This window comes from Crinia signifera, chromosome 1 (assembly GCF_055691185.1).
Source record: "Crinia signifera chromosome 1, ASM5569118v1, whole genome shotgun sequence".
NCBI classification, from domain to species: domain Eukaryota; kingdom Metazoa; phylum Chordata; class Amphibia; order Anura; family Myobatrachidae; genus Crinia; species Crinia signifera.
Genome location: NC_139217.1, coordinates 375,954,084 through 375,975,801, shown reverse-complemented (window position 1 = coordinate 375,975,801; position 21,718 = coordinate 375,954,084). Strand labels below are relative to the sequence as shown.

The following is a 21,718-nucleotide window of genomic DNA, read 5'->3' as shown; positions in this document are numbered from 1 at the left end:
GCACTGGTAGATTGCCGGACTGAATCATCAGAGTCCTCACTGGCAATAATATGCTTTCTTTTGGATGACTTTTTCTCCACATCTGCTTTAGCCACAAACTTCTCAGCTAATGCAGCAGTCAACATCTCTACCAAGCCTGCCATTTGAGCTGGCTGCAGTTGGGGGGTTTTACAACCGTCACACAGTATGCCGACATGCTTTTGAGGTAACCCCTTTTCACATGCTGCACATTTATCCAAATGTGGCTTCTTATGCTTAGATCTACTTTCTTTATCCTTGCTGGTCTCTGACCTAAAAAAACCAAAACAACTCACTAAGTAAGCTAGTCAAACTAACTCTAACATAGGTGGACACACACAGCACTTAGTAGCTTACCCTGACTTCCTTATACTGCGCTCTTCCTCCATGGCAGCAGCGCACAGTCACTGAAATAACCGTCTAACAGTTTGACAGGGAGAAAATGAAATAGTAAGCTCCCAGCACTAAGACATCTGTCCGCTACTTGAGGAAAGAACTGTGTAGCAGCGTGCGCCACCGGCGCCTTACCCGGTAGTTGTGAGACCTCAGATCCTGTGGTGACACCCGCGCTGACTCCCTTGTCCTGCTGCAGGCGCCGGCTAATGTACGCCTCCGCTCGCAGCGGAAACGCGTCACACGCCGGCGCCGCGCACGCTGCCACGCGCTGCCGCCGACGTCCGCCCGTTCTGTGCACAGCACACGGGCCAGGCAGTGACGCGGCAACGCTATCCCGCGCCGCCCCACGCGTCACTCCTGCGGACGCCACCGCCTGTAGCTGCCCCCGGGGGGGACCGCATGCGGCCATGAAATCTGTCTCCAACGAACAGGGAGACCTGGTCATCTGCAGGGGGTAAGAACCGCCGCAGAGACCTCCAGGAAGCCTTTCTCAGGTAGCCAGTGTCCACCTCCTACACCTGCACTTACCCGGAAAGGAAAAAAAGACACAGGAGGAAGGAGGAGGAGCCCTTTTATGGGGGCTGGGACTGGTGTCTTTCTTTCCTTTCCAAATGCACTACCCAGAAGGGAGAAACCCATGAGTGAGGGCTGCCATGGGGGAGGTAGAGGAAGAAAAGATACTGGTAGTGGAATGTGTGTGCACTATATAAATAACTGATAATTTCATTGCGCCAGATCTCCCATCTAAAATTTACGGAAGATTGCAGGGAGATATTCAAATTGGTGTTTTCATAATTTTTTTTTTTTTAAGGTTGGGATTGACCGCACTTAGCAGCTAAACTTGACCAAACTAATAAGCACAATGCAAAAAGTACTGTTTGTGCACTCAAATAGGTGAGTTTTCGCACATTTTAGCTTGACACCCCAGGGGGTGCATGCTGAAATGACCACACCACCAGCCATACGTGCCCAAACGGAGCTACATCTGAATAGCTCCTCCATTGGGCGCCCTCTTGTGGCTTCCGGTGCGTAATAATTTGAATCTGCCCCATAGCCTGCATACCCAGCAATGCCTTGGTCTCTTAAGGAGTGAACCATACCACTGTTCAGCCTGCTCAGACTGACCATACACATTTCTGACACACCTCTTCAATTTCAGGCTACAGATTATGAACCTGTGCAAGAAAGCTTAAGTTAAAAAAAAATATATGGGAAAAGGTAGATTTTAGACCCTCCAATTACATTTGTAAATGCTTGATTAGGTTGCAATAGTGGTATTATATTGGAGTTCTGCCCGCGCTCTAATTACCCTATGTGGACGAAGGGGCTGCCGAGCTAGAGTGTGTCCACACTCCCAAATGTATAAGGAATAGGTTGGTTGGCCCTGCGCTCACCTCCTTGGTGTAACCAAATAATGTCTCTATGAAGCCCAGTATAATGGATTGATACGAATGTGGGTTGTAATAAAGTGATTTTATTATAAGCAAACAAAAGTGCAGGATGTTACACATTCTCGATATCCATGTTAACCATGGTGACTGAATAGGGAAAAATGAAATAAGGAAGGAAAAGTACATTTAAAATTCAGTAAGCTCCTGATGCAGATATCAGAAGATATGCCCCAGTGCAGGCAGCTCTCACAGTCCCAGTCTGTGTCTGAGAAATACAAATAGCTGCCAACTTACTGCAGGCTTTTAGATTCTGGTTTAAGAGTCTGGAGCAATTCAAATACTGGTAAAGACTGTAGGGAGCGCTAAAGTATTTCGGTCCACACCACACAAGGTTATGATCATGAACCCGCTTTAAATGCACCCTTGGCTCTTATCTCTCATTGTAATTGGACAGCTCAGTACAATTGTACAACAATATGCACACCGTAGCAGTGCTGAAATCATCAATGATGTGGGATTGTCAGCGTTAAAAATATCAATATTAATATCAAATTATATACACAATTATGAGAAAAGAAAAATCAATCTTAAAATATATAGCAGAAAAAAAAAATAGGAGTGAACACATTAATTTATATGGCCACTCTCTATTGATGTGTTCCCTCCTATTTTATTCTACTATATATTGTAAAATACTTTGTGATTGATTAGTCTTCTCAATGTGTATTTGATTAAATTGCAATTAATATTGATATTTTTAACGCAGATAATCCCACCTCTATTTTGTTTTTAGCGCTGTTACTGTATGCTATGGGTCCTCAAACTGCGGCCCTCCAGATGTTGTGAAACTACAAATCCCAGCATGCCTTGCCACAGTTTTAAACACTCCCTTATAGCAAAACTGTGGCAAGGCATGCTGGGATTTGTAGTTTCACAACATCTGGAGGGCCGCCGTTTGAGGACCCATGCTATGCTGTTGCACATGGTTGTATATTTACTATTGAAAATATCTCTTCCCATAGCAGCAGCTCCTCAGAAAAGCACCCCAGCACACAACCTGGAATGTATGCCTTTTAAAAGGCCCATACACACTGGGTGATTTTGAGCTGAAAGCAGCTCAGTTTTGCTGCTTTCCGTTTAAAAGCTACCCAGTGCATATGGTCTTGCGATAAAACGCTGATTTGCGCTCCCACATCATCGCCAGTCAACGCCGCTAACCTGCTGGTAATAACCAGCAGATGAGCTTTTGGGATGGGGTTGATGGCTTTCAATAGCGTCCTGCTATAGAAAGTCATCCACCCCGGGAAAACCACTTGATGGGCAAAACTTGCTCAGTGTGTGTACGGAGTGAATTTTCAGTGCAGCAATTTACTCATCATCGCTGTGCATGCACCTTTAGATGCGAGATCTAACTGGACAGCTCCAAACACTTAACCCGGGAGTTAAATAGCCAACATTACATTGCCCCTCCCCTTTTGTTCTCTCTGCTTAGCACTGCCAGTGTCCTATTGACACAAAAGCAAGCTGGTATGGTGGGGCATAACATGCATGTACCTATAATGTTCATACAGCTTACCTAGATCCTTAAAAAGAACCCGACTACTCCCAAATTTGACTGAAGGACATTTTACCCCCCCAATGCTTACGCAAGTAGTTGGCAAAATAAAATGTATGGTATATTATATTTCAACTAGACCAACTTTACTAACTGGATGTATACACCTACTAAAATCCACGATTATCTTGAAACAGCTGGCACCAACAGAATGAATATGGCATCTTACTACAGCTGGAGGAAAGTTACATTCCCACACACACAGCTGCACAACAAAAGACAGACACAAAGTAAATATCAGAACTTACAACAACTGAAGTAAGAATGTGGACCATTCTCATGTTTGCATAGATTCCATCAAAAGAAATCTAAGAATAAAGAGTTTGAAATTAAGATTTTGTTTTTGAGGAACAGTTACTTACAAAATACACTGAAGATAGACAGAAACATTCTACATCAGTGGTTCTCAAACTCGGTCCTCAGGACCACACACAGTGCACGTTTTTCAGGTCACCCGGCAGGTGCATTTATTACTCACTGACATTTTAAACTATCCACAGGTGGAGTTAATTATTCCACTTGTGATTCTGTGAGGAGACCTGCAAAACATGCACTGCGTGGGGTCCTGAGGGCCAAGTTAGAGAACCGGTGTTCTACATGGTTATAAAATGTGTCTTATTTGTGGCTTTGAGGCCTTGCGTGACATTTCGGTCACACCCAGCATAGGTTACACATACTAGACAAACAAAGGGGTTTTCTGTGAACTGGTGCAAAGCTGGGTACGATTAATAAATAATCAGCAGCCTGTAGATCCTCTGGAGATCATCAGCCTCCAAAAATGTGTACACTAGGAAAAGCAGAAAGTGAGGAACCACTGGCGCTAAATTCAGATACTGGTTTCAGAGAATGATGGTGGCTGTGTGCGATCACCTACTCCACTGTAAATCAGATCAAACACTTGAACACCGTTACTCCTGCATGTGGACAGACACTTACTTCAAAGTTCTGACCCGCATACACGTAAAAGAAACCGTTACGTGTATGCGGGTCAGAACTTTGAAGTAAGTGTCTGTCCACATGCAGGAGTAACGGTGTTCAAGTGTTTGATCTGATTTACAGTGGAGTAGGTGATCGCACACAGCCACCATCATTCTCTGAAATCAGTATCTGAATTTAGCGCCAGTGGTTCCTCATAGGTTACACATACACAGCACATCATTTAATAGAGAATAATAGATAGATAATTTCCTCTTTTTAAATTTGGTTTGGACATAATGAGAGTTTTTAACTATCTGCTCTTGCAAAGTCTATGACCCTACAGATTTACTTATTTTAATGCCTCTGTGTTCGTTGGATCCAGAAAGCACCTTATACCCCTTTCACATCGCAATGCCGGGTCAGAGTCAGGTTCTCAATTCCGGCACTTTCACATTAAACCCATTATACAGAGGGCGACATGGGTTAGAAGAAAGGTTAATTGGTTGGGTTTGTCAACCCGGGTTATACGCTCTGGTGCTTTCGCGCCGCACCTCGACCAGGGTCGTCAAGTCATCAACCTGTCAATTTCCCACGTCTGAGATGTGGTGTGAAAGGGGCATTGGAGATGAGCAAAGAAAAAAAGTACCCTGCCCGGTCACTGCAAGAGGAGTTTGTCTGATCGGATAAAAACATAAACTACAATGGTAGAGGGTGGCCAGCATTAGCATTACTGAGCTATTAACACGTCAAAAAACACAACATTGAAACGGTGAATAAAAAGAATGGAGTGTGAGGAAGAAGATGTACATACAAGCACACAATCCACACAAAGCAGTCAGTGTAAATATATATTAAAGAAAAACCTTTTTTTTTATTTAATGATGTATTATCCTCCCTTTTTTTTATCCATCATTTTATACCAAAATAGATTTACTGATACACCATTCAAAAAGCATTTCCTGTTGCTTAAACTTGTTCATCCTGACTACAAAAGGTAAGAAAAGTGCATTAAACCCTACAATAAATGTTAGTGTGTGTATTTTAAATGCCACTTAAATGTTACAACTAGGCAGAGTCCATTTCCTCATGAATTTATACATGCCAGCAGTACAACAGACTGTAGTGTCAAACACAATGCAAGCGTATTACAAAATGTGTGTCTGAATTGTAGTTTTAGATGTTCTTACCCCTTGACTAGTGCACAAGTGAATGACCCATAATCAAAAAAGGTACAAACAAACATTTAGGAGATTGTAACTTACAGACTGAGGAGGCCCTTTTCCACTGCTACGACCTCTGAAAGACAAAAACCACAAAAGGTTAGTTTTGCAAGTCCAAAAGGGGGAAATAAATTGTTTTTGCGATGTACTAACTAATAGCTTTCCAACCAAGCAATTCAATTGTGGGGACAAGCAGAAAGGTGTGAAAAGTACATGGTTTGAGCACTACAACCGAACAATGTAGTGCATACACTCTAAATGATGTTACAAAATATATAATTTATTAGCCACATCCAGGAGTATGATGCCATGCATAAACTAGTCAATATCGAGTTGCATGTACAGACCACAGAGGGGGGGGGTGTTAAAAACCTGCAAGACTGCTGATTTTTCACCTGAGCAAAAAATCCAGCATTGGCGAAGACACCGCAAATTCACGTGGTTTTGGCAAATTTGCATCAGTTTTCACCCATGCCATTTTGCAAAAAAATAAATAAAGTGAGAAGACATGTATGAAAAATGTACTCAAAAACATAAAAAAGGCAGTGACTGAAAAGGTGCATCAAGGCTGTTTTTCCACCTGGTGAAAATTTTGGCCGGGATTGAATACCACCCATAGTGCAAACACTAAATGATATGAAGGAAAATGATGGCCGTTATCCTGAATAGCATCTATTCTTTATGCACCTCAAGACCAATAATCAATGGGTGGCCAAAACAGTCTCCAGGCACCCAACAGTAATGTAAAAAATAAAATTCCATACAAAATTGTATCAATAGGTGTGAATATTTATATTGACTGATGGTCAATTGAAAGACCTACATACAAACAAATGCTTTTTGTTGATATTTTTATACACTTGATCACTGAAAACACATTCTATATTGTCAGTATAATGACCCGTATGCACCCACTGTACATGTTGTGCCCATTTGGTTTGGGTGGGTTTGGCTGCTATGCACAACTAAACGAGCCAGAATGAGCTTTATATCAAATAAAAACCATCAAATGAATATTGCCCCTTAATCTCCAGTCACTTCACACAGGGGGGGGGGGGGGGGGGATAAATAAATAAATTGGGTGCCATTAAACAACTAAATACTACCAAATAGTTTAGCTGCCACTGATTCTGTATCTGTTGTGTAACACCTCCTGCCTATTATGAAAAGCTGTTAAAGTGTAAAGGAACATGATGGAAATCATTAGACAAGTATAAAAGCACTACAGTTGTTTCTAGATTATTATTCAGCAGTAAGAGATTGAGGAACTGCTAAAAGCTGCATTTATGCTCAAATTTCTACACCCAGCATAATGACCTCTTCTGCCAGAGTTGGTCAAGGCCATTTTCTCTTCGATTATAACCAGACAATGAAATAAAGTATTTACTGCGCATTCTAAATGCTTACTGAAAAAACAATTTAGCTACCTAAAATACAGTTTCAGCACCAGTACCTGCTACCACCCACATCATATAGAATTCATTAAAAGGGCATCAGCTGCATAAGGCCTACAAGATATAGAAGCTTGTTCAATTAGCTGCAGGGCTTAGCCCAAGCTGCACTTAAGGTGGCCATACATCAAAAACATATTGGGGCAGATGTATTAAGCCTGGCGAAGAGATAAACTGGAGATAAAGTGGAAGGAGATAATGCACCAGCCAATCAGCTGTGTTTGAAATATGACAGTTGGGATCTGATTGGCTGGTGCGTTATCTCCTTCCACTTTATCTCTTCGCCAGGCTTAATACATCTGCCCCATTGTACCCAATCATACAATTTTAATTGATTGTAAGATGGATTGTATGCACATTGTGTGTCCAAAAACCACCAAGGACTGCCGTGGAATTGAAGGGAAATTGGACACAATCATGAGCGCAATCGATCTTTCTGATGTATGGCCAGCATTACATTGGGTCTCTCCGCATTTTTTCTGTTCCTACTTGAGGAAAGTGCAGGCAAAGTAGAGCGCTTAGCACCTTAACACATTCCCTAAGTTCTGGGTTAAGGGCCCTGAGCTACCACACATTAGCCCAGGGTTTACAAAAGAAAGAAATGGGCTATGAACACAATCTATTTTTTTATTTTCATATCGATTACACAGAAGGATACATATTTGAAATGGTGGCTTTAAATGGTATTTAGGCAAAAACCGACTGCACAGAAATAGCCTATCACTTATTTTACTCAATTATGCAATTGCGACTGACCATACAGAGAAGGTTGCTAAAGAAGCCTGTAGTGCAGGGGTGGCTAAACCGGTCCTGGAGATCCACCAACGGTCCACATTTTTCCAAATCACCTAGCTGGTGCACAGCTGTAGTCATTAATAACTGTCACATTTTCAAATAGGCTGCATTCATTCCTACTATAGATCCACAGTTTGCCTGGAAAACATGAACTGTTGGTCACCCCTGCTGTAGCACATCTACTTGCTAGTGTACAGAGCATACACCTTGGATACTGGAAGCTACACCCCTTGAAAAGAAGGCCCATACTTATGGTGCCACTCCATTGTTTCTGCAGTGGCCGTGAGCAATCTGTGCAATGCGTTGCCAATGGCAAGCTTAAATGAGCTAAAAGTGACCATTTAAGCACTCAAAATAGGACCATCACGTCCAGTTTAATTGGGCTTAGCTGTATTACCCAGGTAAAGTTGACCATAATGAGCGAATTCAGCACAATATAGCATCAACTGAATATGACCCAGCAATCTACAATCATTTTAAACAGGAGCTCAGGGTGTGATGATCATTATATACATCTCCACCATACTAAGGGAGCTATTAAATTGTTTAAGTGGAGAGAAAGAAAGTTCTAGCCAATTAGCTCCTAACTGGCCTGGGTAAAGGCAATGTTTGAACAGTTACAGGGACTAATTGGGCTGGGGTGTGGTATAGCTCACAGACAATGTAGACAGTCAATAGGTTGCCATCAAAAGTTAGACATGCATTATTCCAAAAGTGACAAAAAAGGAACAAGTAAAATGTTGACATGGAAAATATGCTTTATATGGACACCACCTAGGCCAAAAGTTTCTCATTGCGAAATGTAGAGCGAAGATAAAACACCATCTATTCTCTCTCTATGCCTACAGGGATTGTAACGTATGAACAAGTCGGATTAAAAGAGTTGTCAGGATTTTGTGTGTTGGCATGTCTAACTTTAGGTGCCGAACTATTGACTGACTAGACCAGGCATGGGCAACCTGCGTCTCTCCAGCTATTGTGAAGCTACACATCCCAGCATGCATTGCTAGTTTCAGAATTCCCTAATAGCAACTGCGGCAAGGCATGCTGGGACTTTCAGTTTAACAGTTGGAGAGCCACAGGTTACCCATGCCTGGACTAGACATTAGCGGTCAGACGTCTGGAACAGAAATTGGTTGATGCTTTCTCTCTCCACGGTTTAATACATCTGCCTCTGTGTGAGTTTTTGATTTATTTTTGCCACCTGTGACCTGCAAAACAGTAAATAAAGTCTTGTGGCATCATCCCATTAGATTGCCTCTTCCTCATGCGGCAACACATTCCATTGCTGAAGAGGAGTTGGCAGCTATCGCTCTATCCATATGAATTACAGACTGAATTAAAGTAGCAGCTCGTTAGTGGTTTCCTAAAACAACTCATTTTAAATGTAATCTAAAAAAAATTAAAAATTAATTTTATAATAATGAAAGCATGCTGAAGGATTTCACAAAGCACTACAGTAAATACAATTTGTGAAAACTGGCAAATACATACTAATGACATTGTCATGTCAGTCTGGCAGATCGTTTAACATTCAAAATATAAACCTGCCAATGGGAATTTAAGATTGCTAATTAAGCAACATCTGCCTAAATTGTCAATTTCCTTTGGACTACTTTTAATGACACAGTGTATGTCGTAGTGGGTATAAACAAGAGCATTTATACTATGATACATACCACCCTTTATGCGGACTGACACCTACTGCCTTCACCCTCTGGGATAATGTCACTGGTAGCAGCTATTACACATCCATTAGCAAATAGTCAGAAAATACCCAACGTTGCTAATCTTGCATGTAATTTCCACACGGTGTACCCCAGGTCACTCACAGGGGTGCCCTGGGATGGTGGTCAAGGACCAATTTAAATTGATGGTCAGTGTAAAATGGGTTAAATCAGTGCTTGTATCCGTCAATCATAAAATTTGTGGAAAAACAGAAGCCAATCCTGTCCCTCACCACATAATGGACCCCAAGGATGACCTATAAAATAAAGATGGTGTTTTATCTTCGCTCTAAATTTCGCAATGAGAAACTTTTGGCCTAGGTGTGTCGTAAAATAGTTATACTTTTACTATAATCCATTATGCTAAACTGAACATAAAAACTATTCCTTTTAAAATAGGACCACACACACACACTCCAGCACTCTGAACATGGATTTCACTGAAACGTGTGTGTGTGTGTGTGTGTGTGTGTGTGTGTGTGTGTGTGTGTGTGTGTGTGTGTGTGTGTGTGTGTGTGTGTGGGGTACCTGTCTTTGGTTTGAGCTGAGGCAGAAGCCTGACAAATGCTAAAGAAAAGAGTGAACATGTATAATACCCCTTTTACACCAAGTAAAAACCCAGGGCAGCGTTGGTGTAAAAGGGACCAACCTAGGTCCACTGACACTGGAATCCTACCCAGGTCCTGACCAGGGTGGAACACTGGTCGGACCTGGGTCGTGAGCAGTGTAAATGGTCCCAACCTAGGTTGAGACATGCGGGTAGTGCTGAAAGGATACCATAAGCACGTGACGCCTTTTCGTAAGTCAGTGCCATGCATTCCACAGTGCATTGCAGCAGCAAAAGTCTGCAGCCAGTGCACACAGGCTGCTACCTGGCGCTTCACAGGTGGACCTGCCACAACCCTATCTGGCACTAGGAAGCAGCGCTGACATGTAGTAGCGGGGCCAAGAGCCCCACTCCAGTGACTCAATTTTTTTTTACCTACAGAAATCATTTATGTTCAGGAGCCTGAGGAAGCCGGACACAGACTATACAGGGAAATGAGTTGAGCTGATACCAACCGGTTTGGACTCTTATCAATCCATCCAGCGTGACCAGTCCACTCTCCCACCGATGAATGGCAACTCCTGTTATATCTGGACTTTTCAAAAACTGGGATATCTGCATTGTTCCTAATCCAGTCAAAGACCGCATGCCAAATAGGGAGGCTAGAGCCCTTGGAATTATAGGGCATTAGGACATTGGAGTCACCAATCCCTGGACATACCAATTCTTCCAGGAGACAAAGGGGGTTATTCAGGTTGATTCGCAAGGCTGCGAATTCGCAGCCTTGTGAGTCCACCAAACCCCGCCCGGCGAACGACCGCCGCCTCAAAGTGCGGCTTTGCCCAAACAGCTGCGAATGGATGTTTTGCACAAACATCCATTCACATGGCTCGGGTAACCACCGACCATCGAATGATGTTTAGTGTGCACGCATATATAAGTGACTTTTCAGTTGCGTATATATGCGTGCACGCTGGCGTGGATACGGCCGGGCAGCTGACATCCGGTGATGTCAGCTACCCGCCCCTCACACCCGCGTCACTGCCTCATTTCCATGAGAACGCCCAGCGTTCTCATGGGAACGCCCATGGAACGCTGGGCGTTCCCATATGGTAATGGGGCAGCCCGGCGCCCCCCGCCCATCTCCGCCCCCCCCCCCCCCCCACGCCGGCAAGGTCGCCGTGGGTGCACGCACCATACGCCTGCACATGCGCAGATACCAAACGGATCTGAATCAGGCCCAAAGGATGGTAATATAAATTTGTACTTCTCCAAGTCATCTTGACGGAGTCCTAGACCCAATTCTCACACAGCCCAGAGTATATTTTATACTATTGCTCAATTTTTTTATCCACGTTTATTTTATACGATTTGTGATAGATGCTTATTATTGTGATATTATTAATTAATAAATAATTATTTTATGAGAACCGTCGTGTTTACCTAACTAGAACAGCTAGCGATGGCACACCTTTGTTTATATTCCGACATGGGATAAGGTCGACAGGTAATTAGGTCAATGCCGACAGTCAAAAGGTCAACATGGGGTTTTTCACGGTTTTGTTACCCAAATGTCGACATGCTGGGATGTTTAGTTCAACAACAGCTGGAGTGTCAAGGTTAGCCATCACTGCCCTAGTGGACGTTGGGGCATGAAATACCGCCTCTCTGCACATGTTGGCTTTAAAAACAATGGAAAAACCACATGTTGACCATTTGACTGTCGACCTAGACCATGTCGACCTAATGACCTGTCTACCTAGACCCCTGTGGACCTTGCAGTATTGTCAACCTAGTGGTGTCTTTAGGTCGACCACATGGGAGATTCGGTCTGCTGCAGGGAAGGTTGCTGGGGGTGTACATGGGTGATGCTGCACTTTTATAGGGCTATGTGTGCTTGAGCACTGAATATAACTTTTGGAAAAAATATTTTACAAAATAAACCAAAATTTTTCAATGCTAACTTGTCAGGTCTTAATTTTTATTTAAATCATTGAGGGAAGGTTGGCTGGCAGTTTATTAGTCCTAAAATGGACATTTTTAATGTCATCCATAGGGAAAAGCAGGGCTGACCCAGCTTCAGTGTAAATGGTGCAGAGCCAGGTGCGACCCAGGTTGAAGTGCTGTGTAAATGGGGTATGAAGCTGGGTCCAACCCTATCCAAAGGGATTTTGGTGTAAAAGGGGTATAAGCCGCCTAACCAAGTTACATCTTATCCACGGGAAACTTTTGAACAGAGACCTATTTGTTGTCCAGCAGCATTATCCAATTTGTTACAAATTAGCAGTTAATTTACTTAGTATCAGTAAACTCTGTTGGCTATATTAAATGGATTCTGCAGATGTGCTCATTTCAGGTCGCTACACCTGGGTGCGGCAAGCACAAATGTGTTGTCACCTGTTTGAGCGCTCAAACACCACTTTACGCATTGCGCCCATTCATTTGGTCAGGTTTTGCAGCTATGTGCGGCTAAACCAGACCATCATTTGAAGTTGATAGTTAACTATCATTTGAATATCGCCCCAATATGGTTAGCACATTCTACATTACATCCACATTGGCTTAGAATCACTTTCCATGAACAACATAGATTAACAGCAGTCAGCCGTAGCTGCGCAACTTTACATGATCCACCATCAATACACCACATGTCAGTCTCCAGCAAGATTCAGTCCCTATCAATATTGCTTAACACCACCGCTGTGTGCAGAAACAGACCTGCTGCCAACTGCTGGCTGTACCATCAGGTGCCCCGATTTCTTTATATGTCAGGAATCCTTGGATAGTGACCAGATAGGATCTTTCATAATACTAACACTATTTAGAGCAAATGAAACCTTGACACATTATTAATTATAAATGTACAGGTAGTATTACAATTGAGAGGGAGTAAATAAAAAAAGGTAATGTACAAGTGTAAATCTAAATGTTTAAGTGAAATGCCTTTGAGAGAGTGTGTGCATCAAAATAGATAGCCAACAGAACAATGGGGGTTATTCTGGTTCACTCGCGAAGGCACAATCTCTCTAATGGACAAAACCATATGCACTGCAGGTGGGGCTGATGTAACATGTTCAGAGTTAGATTTGGGCGGGGATTTACTTCAAACGGATATCTATATTGCAGTGAAAAAATAAAGATAGATAGATACACACAAATAAACAATCACATTTAATGGTGTGTACACACGTTAGATGTGCCTTAAGATCCTATCCACGATCTGATCAGATAGGATCTTAAGGCACATCCGATTTGCATCCTATCTTGACTATATAGTGCAGATCTGCACTATATAGACAAGGCAGCCAAGACTTTCTGGCTTCCGATACGTGAACGCGCATCGGGATCGATCGGGATCGCAAGGGTTAAAACCCTTGCAATCTGCATCCAATTCAGATCCGATGCCGATCCGATGTTGACTATATCGTCAACATCGGAAAGGAAATCGGACCGTGTGTACACAGCATAAGAGTGGACTTTTGGATAAACAAGCATTATTTTAGATTGAGTGTCAATGCAGCATTAAGGAAAAGTTGCTGAATTACTGTATGTCGAGTATGAAAAGAAAAAATTGTGAGTCAGTGGCTACCAACAGGCAGACACGTGAGCATTCTTCTCGCCCCCCCCCCCCCCCCCCCAACTCCTATTTATTACCGGTTGGTCCTTTTCCTGCACTAAGCCCCACCAAGCTTTATGTGTGGCCCACTCACTGACTAAGACCTTGTACTTTGTTCAGAGAGCAGCTTACTCTACATCACATGACTGGCTCGGTTTCACATAACTTACATTGTAAAAAGCAGGGAAGTGACACTGCTTTAGCAATACATCAGAGATCAGGAGGACAAGCGCATGAAATACACAACTCACTTTACATGCGCCATCTACACATTATAATGCAAGTAGAGCAGGCACAATTATCCCAATGGCTCCTATTTTTGGTGTTTGGTGAATGCAATCCATGCTGTTCTAACGCCAGCCCATTCTAGTGCCAGATTTCATGTGCTTTCCGTATGTGGCCCTTAGCCATGAACCAATCCAAGAGTTATACGGCCTACACACATGCCGATATTAAGGCATTTTCTAAGCGATTTTGCTTAGTTTTGCAAAGTCGCTTAGCAAATGCCCTCACATCCGTGTATGTGTGGGGGCTGTATCGGCATCCGTGCGCGTCCCCGCACGTCTTTATCGGTGGCCGAGATTGATGGACAGTGTCCATCAATATCGGCATCGGCAGTGTTCTCCCACCGGAGAACACTGGCGCTGTCCGCTCGCTTAGCACACAGAGCTGACAGCTCGCTCTGTGTGTGGGCTGTCAGCTCTGTGTGCTAGGCGATAGCGGCGCAGAACAGCCCGACCTAGCATAGCTAGGTAGCCCTGCACACATCGGCATGTGTGTAGGGCCCATTACATTTTCATGTTGCAGGAAGAACCCTCGGCTAAATTAGCTGAGCAGCTCTTCCTCATGTTTATAGCACTACATTTCTAATTGAGAACGTAATGTAGAAAAAAATAAATATTCATATGAAAGAGTAAAAACACAATCATGTAAATAGTTAAATAAGAGGTCACACTAACAAAGAGTTGGGGCTCATTCAGATATTATAGATGCATCAGTTCTACCGATTCCTAAACGCAGTCCTCCGTACTCCCCAAGAGTCCAGTTTTAAAGGACATCCCTGCTTAAGGGGCCTACACAAGGGGAGATGAGCATTCGTAATGATGCTAAAGCGCTGATTGATCCATCAGGGCCAGTGTTCTCTGGGCCATTAACTAGATTTATCCAGCATGCTGGATATTAATCGTTGTGGCGATGTAGGGGCATTTTCTAAGCAATATAGTAAGATCACTTTAAAGTGCCAACATCAAAATCTTGTCGCTCATATTTGTTAAATAACAAAAAAAAAAAAAATGAAGGGACCCCTGCTTTTATTGACCTAGGATAGGAGAATGTTTATAAGCCGCTATCACAAAAAAACGCTCAACTCTTTGATGCAATATTTTTATAACGCTTTATTACTTTTGCATCCCAATCAATCTTAACTTCCTATCCTCCTAAATCCCAAAGCATCTCTACACTAAGCCATTGTCGGAACATTCCGTAGTTGCTCTTTCATTACACTTTTCAGTATAATACCAATAGAAAAAAAACTTTATCTAAATCATTAACCAAATATTTAACCAACCACACTTGTACTTTGGAGCTTGAGAAGAAGAATCAGATACATTATCCAAAATGTTCAATTTTTTTTTTTTTTTTATTGAAATCCACTATTACTAACACTACACTATGGGGCAGATGAATTCTGCCTTAAAACAGATAAACATCCAGCCAACCAGCTCCTAACTGAAATTTTTCAAACAACCTACAACATGACAGTTAGGAGATGATTGGCTGGCCGCTTATCAACCTTGCGTTTATCTGTTCAAGGCTTAATAAATCTGCCCCAATGTTTGTCCCAACCAACACTGTATAAATCTGCAAGTGGATTGCAAAAATTCTGTAGTCTGGAATCCCATCACACATCTGCATGTTCTTCACTCGCCAAACGATTTTCCCAGCCTGTGCAAATGTGAAGTCTGACCTTCCACAACTCTGCCACAAATACAGAAAACGGCCACCCCCAAATACTGACTACTAGTCAAACTGCAATTGGATATTTCCACAATTTGTCATCATTTGGACCCTCACATGAACACTACCATAAATGCGCAGTCAGTCCAAAATCAATAAGATTGTGAATTCGCACAATAGTGGTCAACTCGGAATAACCACCACTGGACACTATCGCTGTGGTTCTTGACCTCGATTCCCCAGTAGCCCCCCCCCCCCCCCAACAGTGCAGGTTTTCCCCGTCTCCACACAGAATCACAAGTGACATAAGTAGCTCCCCCTGTGGATCTTCTAAAATGTGTCAGTGAGTAATGAGTGCATCTGTGCACCTGCCATGTGACCTGGAAAATGTAAACTGTTGGGGGAAGGTTGTGAACCACTGCACTATTGAAAAACAGCATGATGGGGGCGTGGCCTAGCGCTTGGAGAAGACAGGACGTCCATAGCCTGAGCTCCTGCCAAACAGCAAAAAAAAAACCCGAATTAAGCCAGTCCCAGACCACCACACTGCCCAGGAGGCTCAAACACCTCTCCTGTGAGACCCCCAGACCAGAGGCGAGCAGCGCTGCGGAGCCGGGGGTAGGGGAAACCCTGCCCTGCGGGTTGCGGCCTACGACTGTCTCAAGCCGGGGACTAAATTTCTGCGTCCAGCCGGCTCCTGAGCTCCGTGATCCGCGAGCGGCGAAAACGGGACTCCGGAGGGTGCCCTTCGGCACAGTAAGGTCAGCGGGACTCCCCCCTCCCTCCCCAGACGTCCCCCCCCTGACCTGGTACTTCTAGCGTGCCGTGGGGAGTGTGGAGCCACGGCGTCTCTCCCCTTCTCCTGTCCCGGCGGCCATCTTGGATTTGTGTGTGCAGCAGCTGCACACACACGCTGTTATAAAGGAATAAGTGCAGGCGGCCGGGGAGCCTGGGACTGAGTGGGGGACCCCAGCCCAGCTATAGCACCAGCCCGACCCCCCCAATTAATGAAGAGACTGAGGCATACACCCTCAGTTAATAAATAAAGGAACATATTATAGAGGGTGTGCAGAGGTTGGGGCAGTGCACAACCAAGCAGCAGGAGCTACCCATAGCCCCATATAGTGACACCAGGGGCCCCAACACAGGCACCTACAGCCCCCCTGCCATCTCCCTGAGGGTACGTGCCCTAGACGTCCCTGTATGAGCGGCGCCGCGGGCCGGGCTGCTAGGAATTCAGACTGACAGAAGCCTCTCCCACCTAATGGCTCTCTAATTTCAATTACCTAAATGGGTCTCACACCATAACCAGCATCTCCTACACCATGGGTGTCTAAACCCTGCACTCTCTGTGGAGCCTCTATAATACCTCAACTAACCCGGTAACCCCCAGCTACCTCCCCCTGAGGGACCTGCACCCCTACAATTTGCCTTTGTCTATACAGCCTTACTACAATGCCGGGGAAAAAAGGGAGCAGGACCTCCAAGATTCCTGCACTTATACAATTCCCTAAAAATACGCCCACAAGTCGGGGTGCCTCCTCGGGCACTTCCGCACGCCCCGCCACCCCCTCAACCACGAGTGGTTCCCCACCCTCTGATATTCCAACGGACCTAGGTGCGGGCATCGACCCCCAAGCCCCCCTAACAACCCACACGATGCTTACAATGCTCTCAGCCTTTCGTACTGATATCCTCACAGGCCTGGACACGTCTATACAGTCCCTCAGAGCCGATCTAGTGAGCATCTCAAGCCGCACCGAACATCTGGAGGATAAAATGCAGGAGTTAGTAACATCCCACAACGATCTGCTCTCATCACACTCGGAGACCCAAAATGAAGTGGCCTCCCTCCGAGAAAAGATCGCGGATATCGAGGATAGGTCAAGGAGGAACAACCTCAAGATAAGGGGGATCCCCGACTCAGTGGCGCCTTTAGAATTGAGGGACTATGTCACCAAACTATTTCAGAAGCTCCTCCCGACGGCCTCCCCACAAGACCTGATCATTGATCGTGTCCACCGCTTGCCGAAACCACGAAGCGGCTACTCCACCTCCTTTCCCCGAGATGTTCTCCTTAGAGTCCATTTCTTCCATGTGAAGGAAGACATCCTCAAAGCAGCTAGGGAAGTGGACTCCTCCGACACCTTGGGAGGCATCCAAATCTATCCCGACTTCTCCCAATTCACCCTGGACAAGAGACGCTCTTATCGCCCAATTACCACGGCTCTCAGAGACAATGATATCCAGTACAGGTGGGGATTCCCGGTCAAATTAATTGTCCGTTATGACTCCTCCACATTCGTAATCTCCTCAATTGAAGCCGGAATGAAACTACTTGAAGAGTGGGACATTCAGATCCCGCAAACGAAAGTTCCAGTGCCGGCTCCAGTATCTTCGACCTGACCGTAAGATACCCCCACCGACTGCATGTCAAACATAGTGAGGGTATCCCCTATCCTTTGTTTTTGGTTTGGTTTGTTTCTTCTCCATGTGGTCCGGCTGGGATCGCCTGTCTCCCCTTTGGGCTGAGTAGTTTCCCTCGCCTGGGGGGAGCGGACGTCCCCCAGCCCATTGGACTAACATGCCCGTTATAAGTAAGTTGATACATGTTTATCTTCACTGCTAATAGTAGCTTTCATATAATAGCTCTATTGCATTTAGGGGATGTGTCGTTGATCGAGGCTCCCAAAGTTTGCTTAGCAAGTTGTTAATTGTTCTCATTTGTTATTCAATTACGATAAATCTGTGAGACCCATTTGAGGCCACCCCCCCAAATGGTTTTTGTTTTGCCACCACCCTTTCCATGTGGCAAACACAGTGGCCCTGATTTCAGGGCTTATTCTGTTTCCCTGTCCCTGTTCTGTCTCTCCCCTCCCTTGCTCCCCCATCCTCCCTCCCTCCCCCGTACTATGGGATCCAACGTGCACTCACCCATCATTAGATCAAGGCTAACTCGTTTTCTCCCTCCCAATGGTTAAATTTCTGTCACTAAATGTCAATGGCCTAAATTCCCCAAACAAAAGACGTCAGGCTTTAGACACTTTCCATGCCGAACGTGCCAAAGTAATTGCCCTCCAAGAGACCCACTTCATGGCCTCTGCCCCTCCCAAGTTCCACAACACTCGCTATCCCATAGGCTATTTTTCAAATGGCCCTGCTAAAAGAAATGGTGTAGCACTCCTTTTTCATAACTCTGTACAGTTCGTAGAAGGGTCCCAATACTCGGACAAAGAAGGGAGATACCTGATCTTAGTAGGGAAATTGGATGACGCGGAAATTACCCTGGTTTCACTATATGCCCCAAATACAAACCAAATTGCTTTCCTACGAAAACTCTTCGAGACAATCCAACAGGTCCGTAAGGGTCGGGTAGTTGTTATGGGTGACTTTAACCTGATACCAGACGAAAAACTGGATAAATCCCAAGCCCCCTCCAGGCCTCTCCAGAATACCCGTACAACTCCCACACTCAGCCGCCTTCTGAATGAGTTTGACCTCTATGACGTATGGCGAACACATTCCCCCTCCACAAAAGATTATACTTTTTTCTCGCATGTTCACAACTCATATTCACGTATAGATCTAATCCTAGCAGATAAATGGTTATTGCAACGAACCGCGAAAGCATGTATTGTGCCGATTACTTGGTCCGACCACTCGGCAGTGACATAGATGTGGAGCTCCAACCCCTCCCATTTTTTCCCTAAACCATGGAGACTTCCAGATTACATCTTAGACTCCCCCGAGACCTTAGTAACCATATCACATACCCTTTCCTCATATCTAGAACTTAACCATACATCTGACACCTCAATACCCACCCATTGGTGTGCACTAAAAGCAGTCCTTAGGGGAGTTTTCATCCAAACCGGAGCCAGGTTAAAGAAGCAACGCTTAGAAGAACAAGAGGAGCTGGAGATGAAATTACTCCAGGCCGAGTCCCTTAACAGATCTCTCCCATCTAGAGCCCTGAAACGGGAAATAGTATCTATCCGCAATCAGCTTCAAAAACTGTTTCTAAATCGCATGAAGTATGCGTACTCCAAACTCCAACAGAAATTCTACTCTTTGGGTAACAAATCAGGCAAATTTTTAGCACATAAGCTCCGACTTCGCCAAACTAGAAATAGAATTAAATTTATACGGACACAGGAAGGAAAGAAGCTCCTAAACCCTTCCGACATAGCAGAAGCTTTTGCTAAATTCTATAACAATTTATATAACCTTAACACGGACTCGACTACTCCTCAACCCACCCCAACCATAATAACCTCCTTCCTAGAGGACCTAAATTTCCCCAAAGTCTCCCCAGAAGATTTAGTAACTCTTAATGCGAAATGGTCAGATGAAGAAATTATAAAGGTAATCAAATCCCTCCCCCGCGCGAAGGCCCCAGGCCCGGATGGCTTCTCCAACGCATTTTATAAAAAATTTGCTAACGAACTGGCCCCTTCCCTTACCTCCTTGTTTAATTATGCTACCGACACGGGTACTCTCCCGGAAGAAATGCTACAGGCCCGGATTATTACAATCCATAAACAAGGAAAGGACCCTTCTCTTTGTCAAAATTACAGGCCTATAGCCTTACTAAACACTGACCTAAAAATCTTTTCTAAATTGATTGCAAATAGATTAGCCCCCTTGGTACCCAACCTGGTCCATCCGGACCAGGTGGGATTTGTTAGGGGTCGCCAAGCAACAGACAACACTAGAAGGGTTTTCGACCTGGCGGAATATATCTCTTATAAAGGAGAAGAAGCGGTTTTTCTATCATTAGACGCTGAAAAGGCCTTTGACAGGCTTCATTGGGGCTTCCTTACCGAAACTCTGTATAGATTTGGCCTTCAGGGGCCGATCCTCTCCTCTATACTAGCTCTGTATAGTTCTCCTAATGCGGTAGTGTACAGTAACAGCTTCACAACATCTCCTTTTAAGATTTCCAATGGAACAAGACAAGGATGCCCCCTGTCTCCCATTATGTATGTCTTAGCAATAGAACCTCTCGCAATGAAGATCCGTCAGTCCCTAGACTTCCCAGGTATAGAAGTGGGCTCATCCCTCCATAAAATAAGTTTATTTGCTGATGATATTCTCCTTTTAGCGACGAAACCTGATACCTCACTACCAGCCCTACACGACATAATTGACCGTTTTAGCATAGCATCATTCTACAAACTAAACACAACCAAAACCGAGGCCTTACCTTTTAACCTAAGCGATGATAAACTAGCCACTTTCCAACAGACCTACAAATATCAATGGAAGAAGGACCACATTGTATACCTTGGAATTAACATCCCCAACTCATTGGCTACCGCCATAGAAATCAATTTCTCCCCTTTAATATCCCAAATAGATGCCCTATTAAAAGCTTGGTTTAGTCTGGAAATATCATGGTTAGGTAGAATTGCTGCTTTTAAGATGTCAATTCTTCCCAGATTAATGTATCTCTTTCGCGCAATCCCCTACCAAGTCCCACAGAAAACCATTACCCAAATCCACTCAATCATCCTGAAATACATATGGAAGAAAAAACCACCCCGTATAGCATATAAGAGCCTAACTAAAATGCGGAAGCATGGGGGATTGGAAGTCCCAGATCTAAAGAAATACCAACAAGCATGCCTGGTGGCCCAAATAAATGACTGGTCCCTACCTAAAGGCAAAAAACAATGGGTAGACCTGGAGAGCCAACTGCTCTCACGCATACCACTGACGGATCTGCTGTGGACCCCCTCCCAATTAAGACCCCCCTCACTCACTAAGATTCGAGCCATCTCAGATTCCCTCTCGGCATGGGACACATTGATAATAGCCCCCAAACATGTTTCCCTCCCCTCCCGCACTCTTTCCCTACAGGCCCTCTCAAAATTGATGCCCAATATAAACCTAGCCAATTGGATGGTCCACGGCATCGACTCTATTGCCGCATTAGTAGATGGTGTCTCCATAACCCCGTTTACCTCGCTGCAAACCCAATTTAACCTCCCAGATAGGGAACTTTTCTCTTACAACCGAATTGTCCATTGGATCAAGAGTGCTATAAGAACGTCAGGTCCAATATT

At 44.3% G+C, this 21,718-nt stretch overlaps 1 protein-coding gene across 8 annotated transcripts in view; it reads right to left on the bottom strand.

The window, feature by feature from the left end:
* Positions 1-21,718, bottom strand: part of ATXN2 (ataxin 2) — a 78,538-nt gene that overhangs the window by 43,887 nt on the left and 12,933 nt on the right. For 7 of the 8 annotated variants that reach the window (XM_083151412.1, XM_083151411.1, XM_083151415.1 and 4 more), the window contains exons 2-3: positions 5,601-5,634; positions 3,669-3,728 (exon numbers count right to left, since the gene is read on the bottom strand). In XM_083151412.1, coding sequence (XP_083007538.1) covers positions 3,669-3,728; positions 5,601-5,634 — 94 coding nt within the window. The remainder of the gene's footprint in view (positions 1-3,668; positions 3,729-5,600; positions 5,635-21,718) is intronic. The other variant, XM_083151413.1, reaches the window with a different exon arrangement.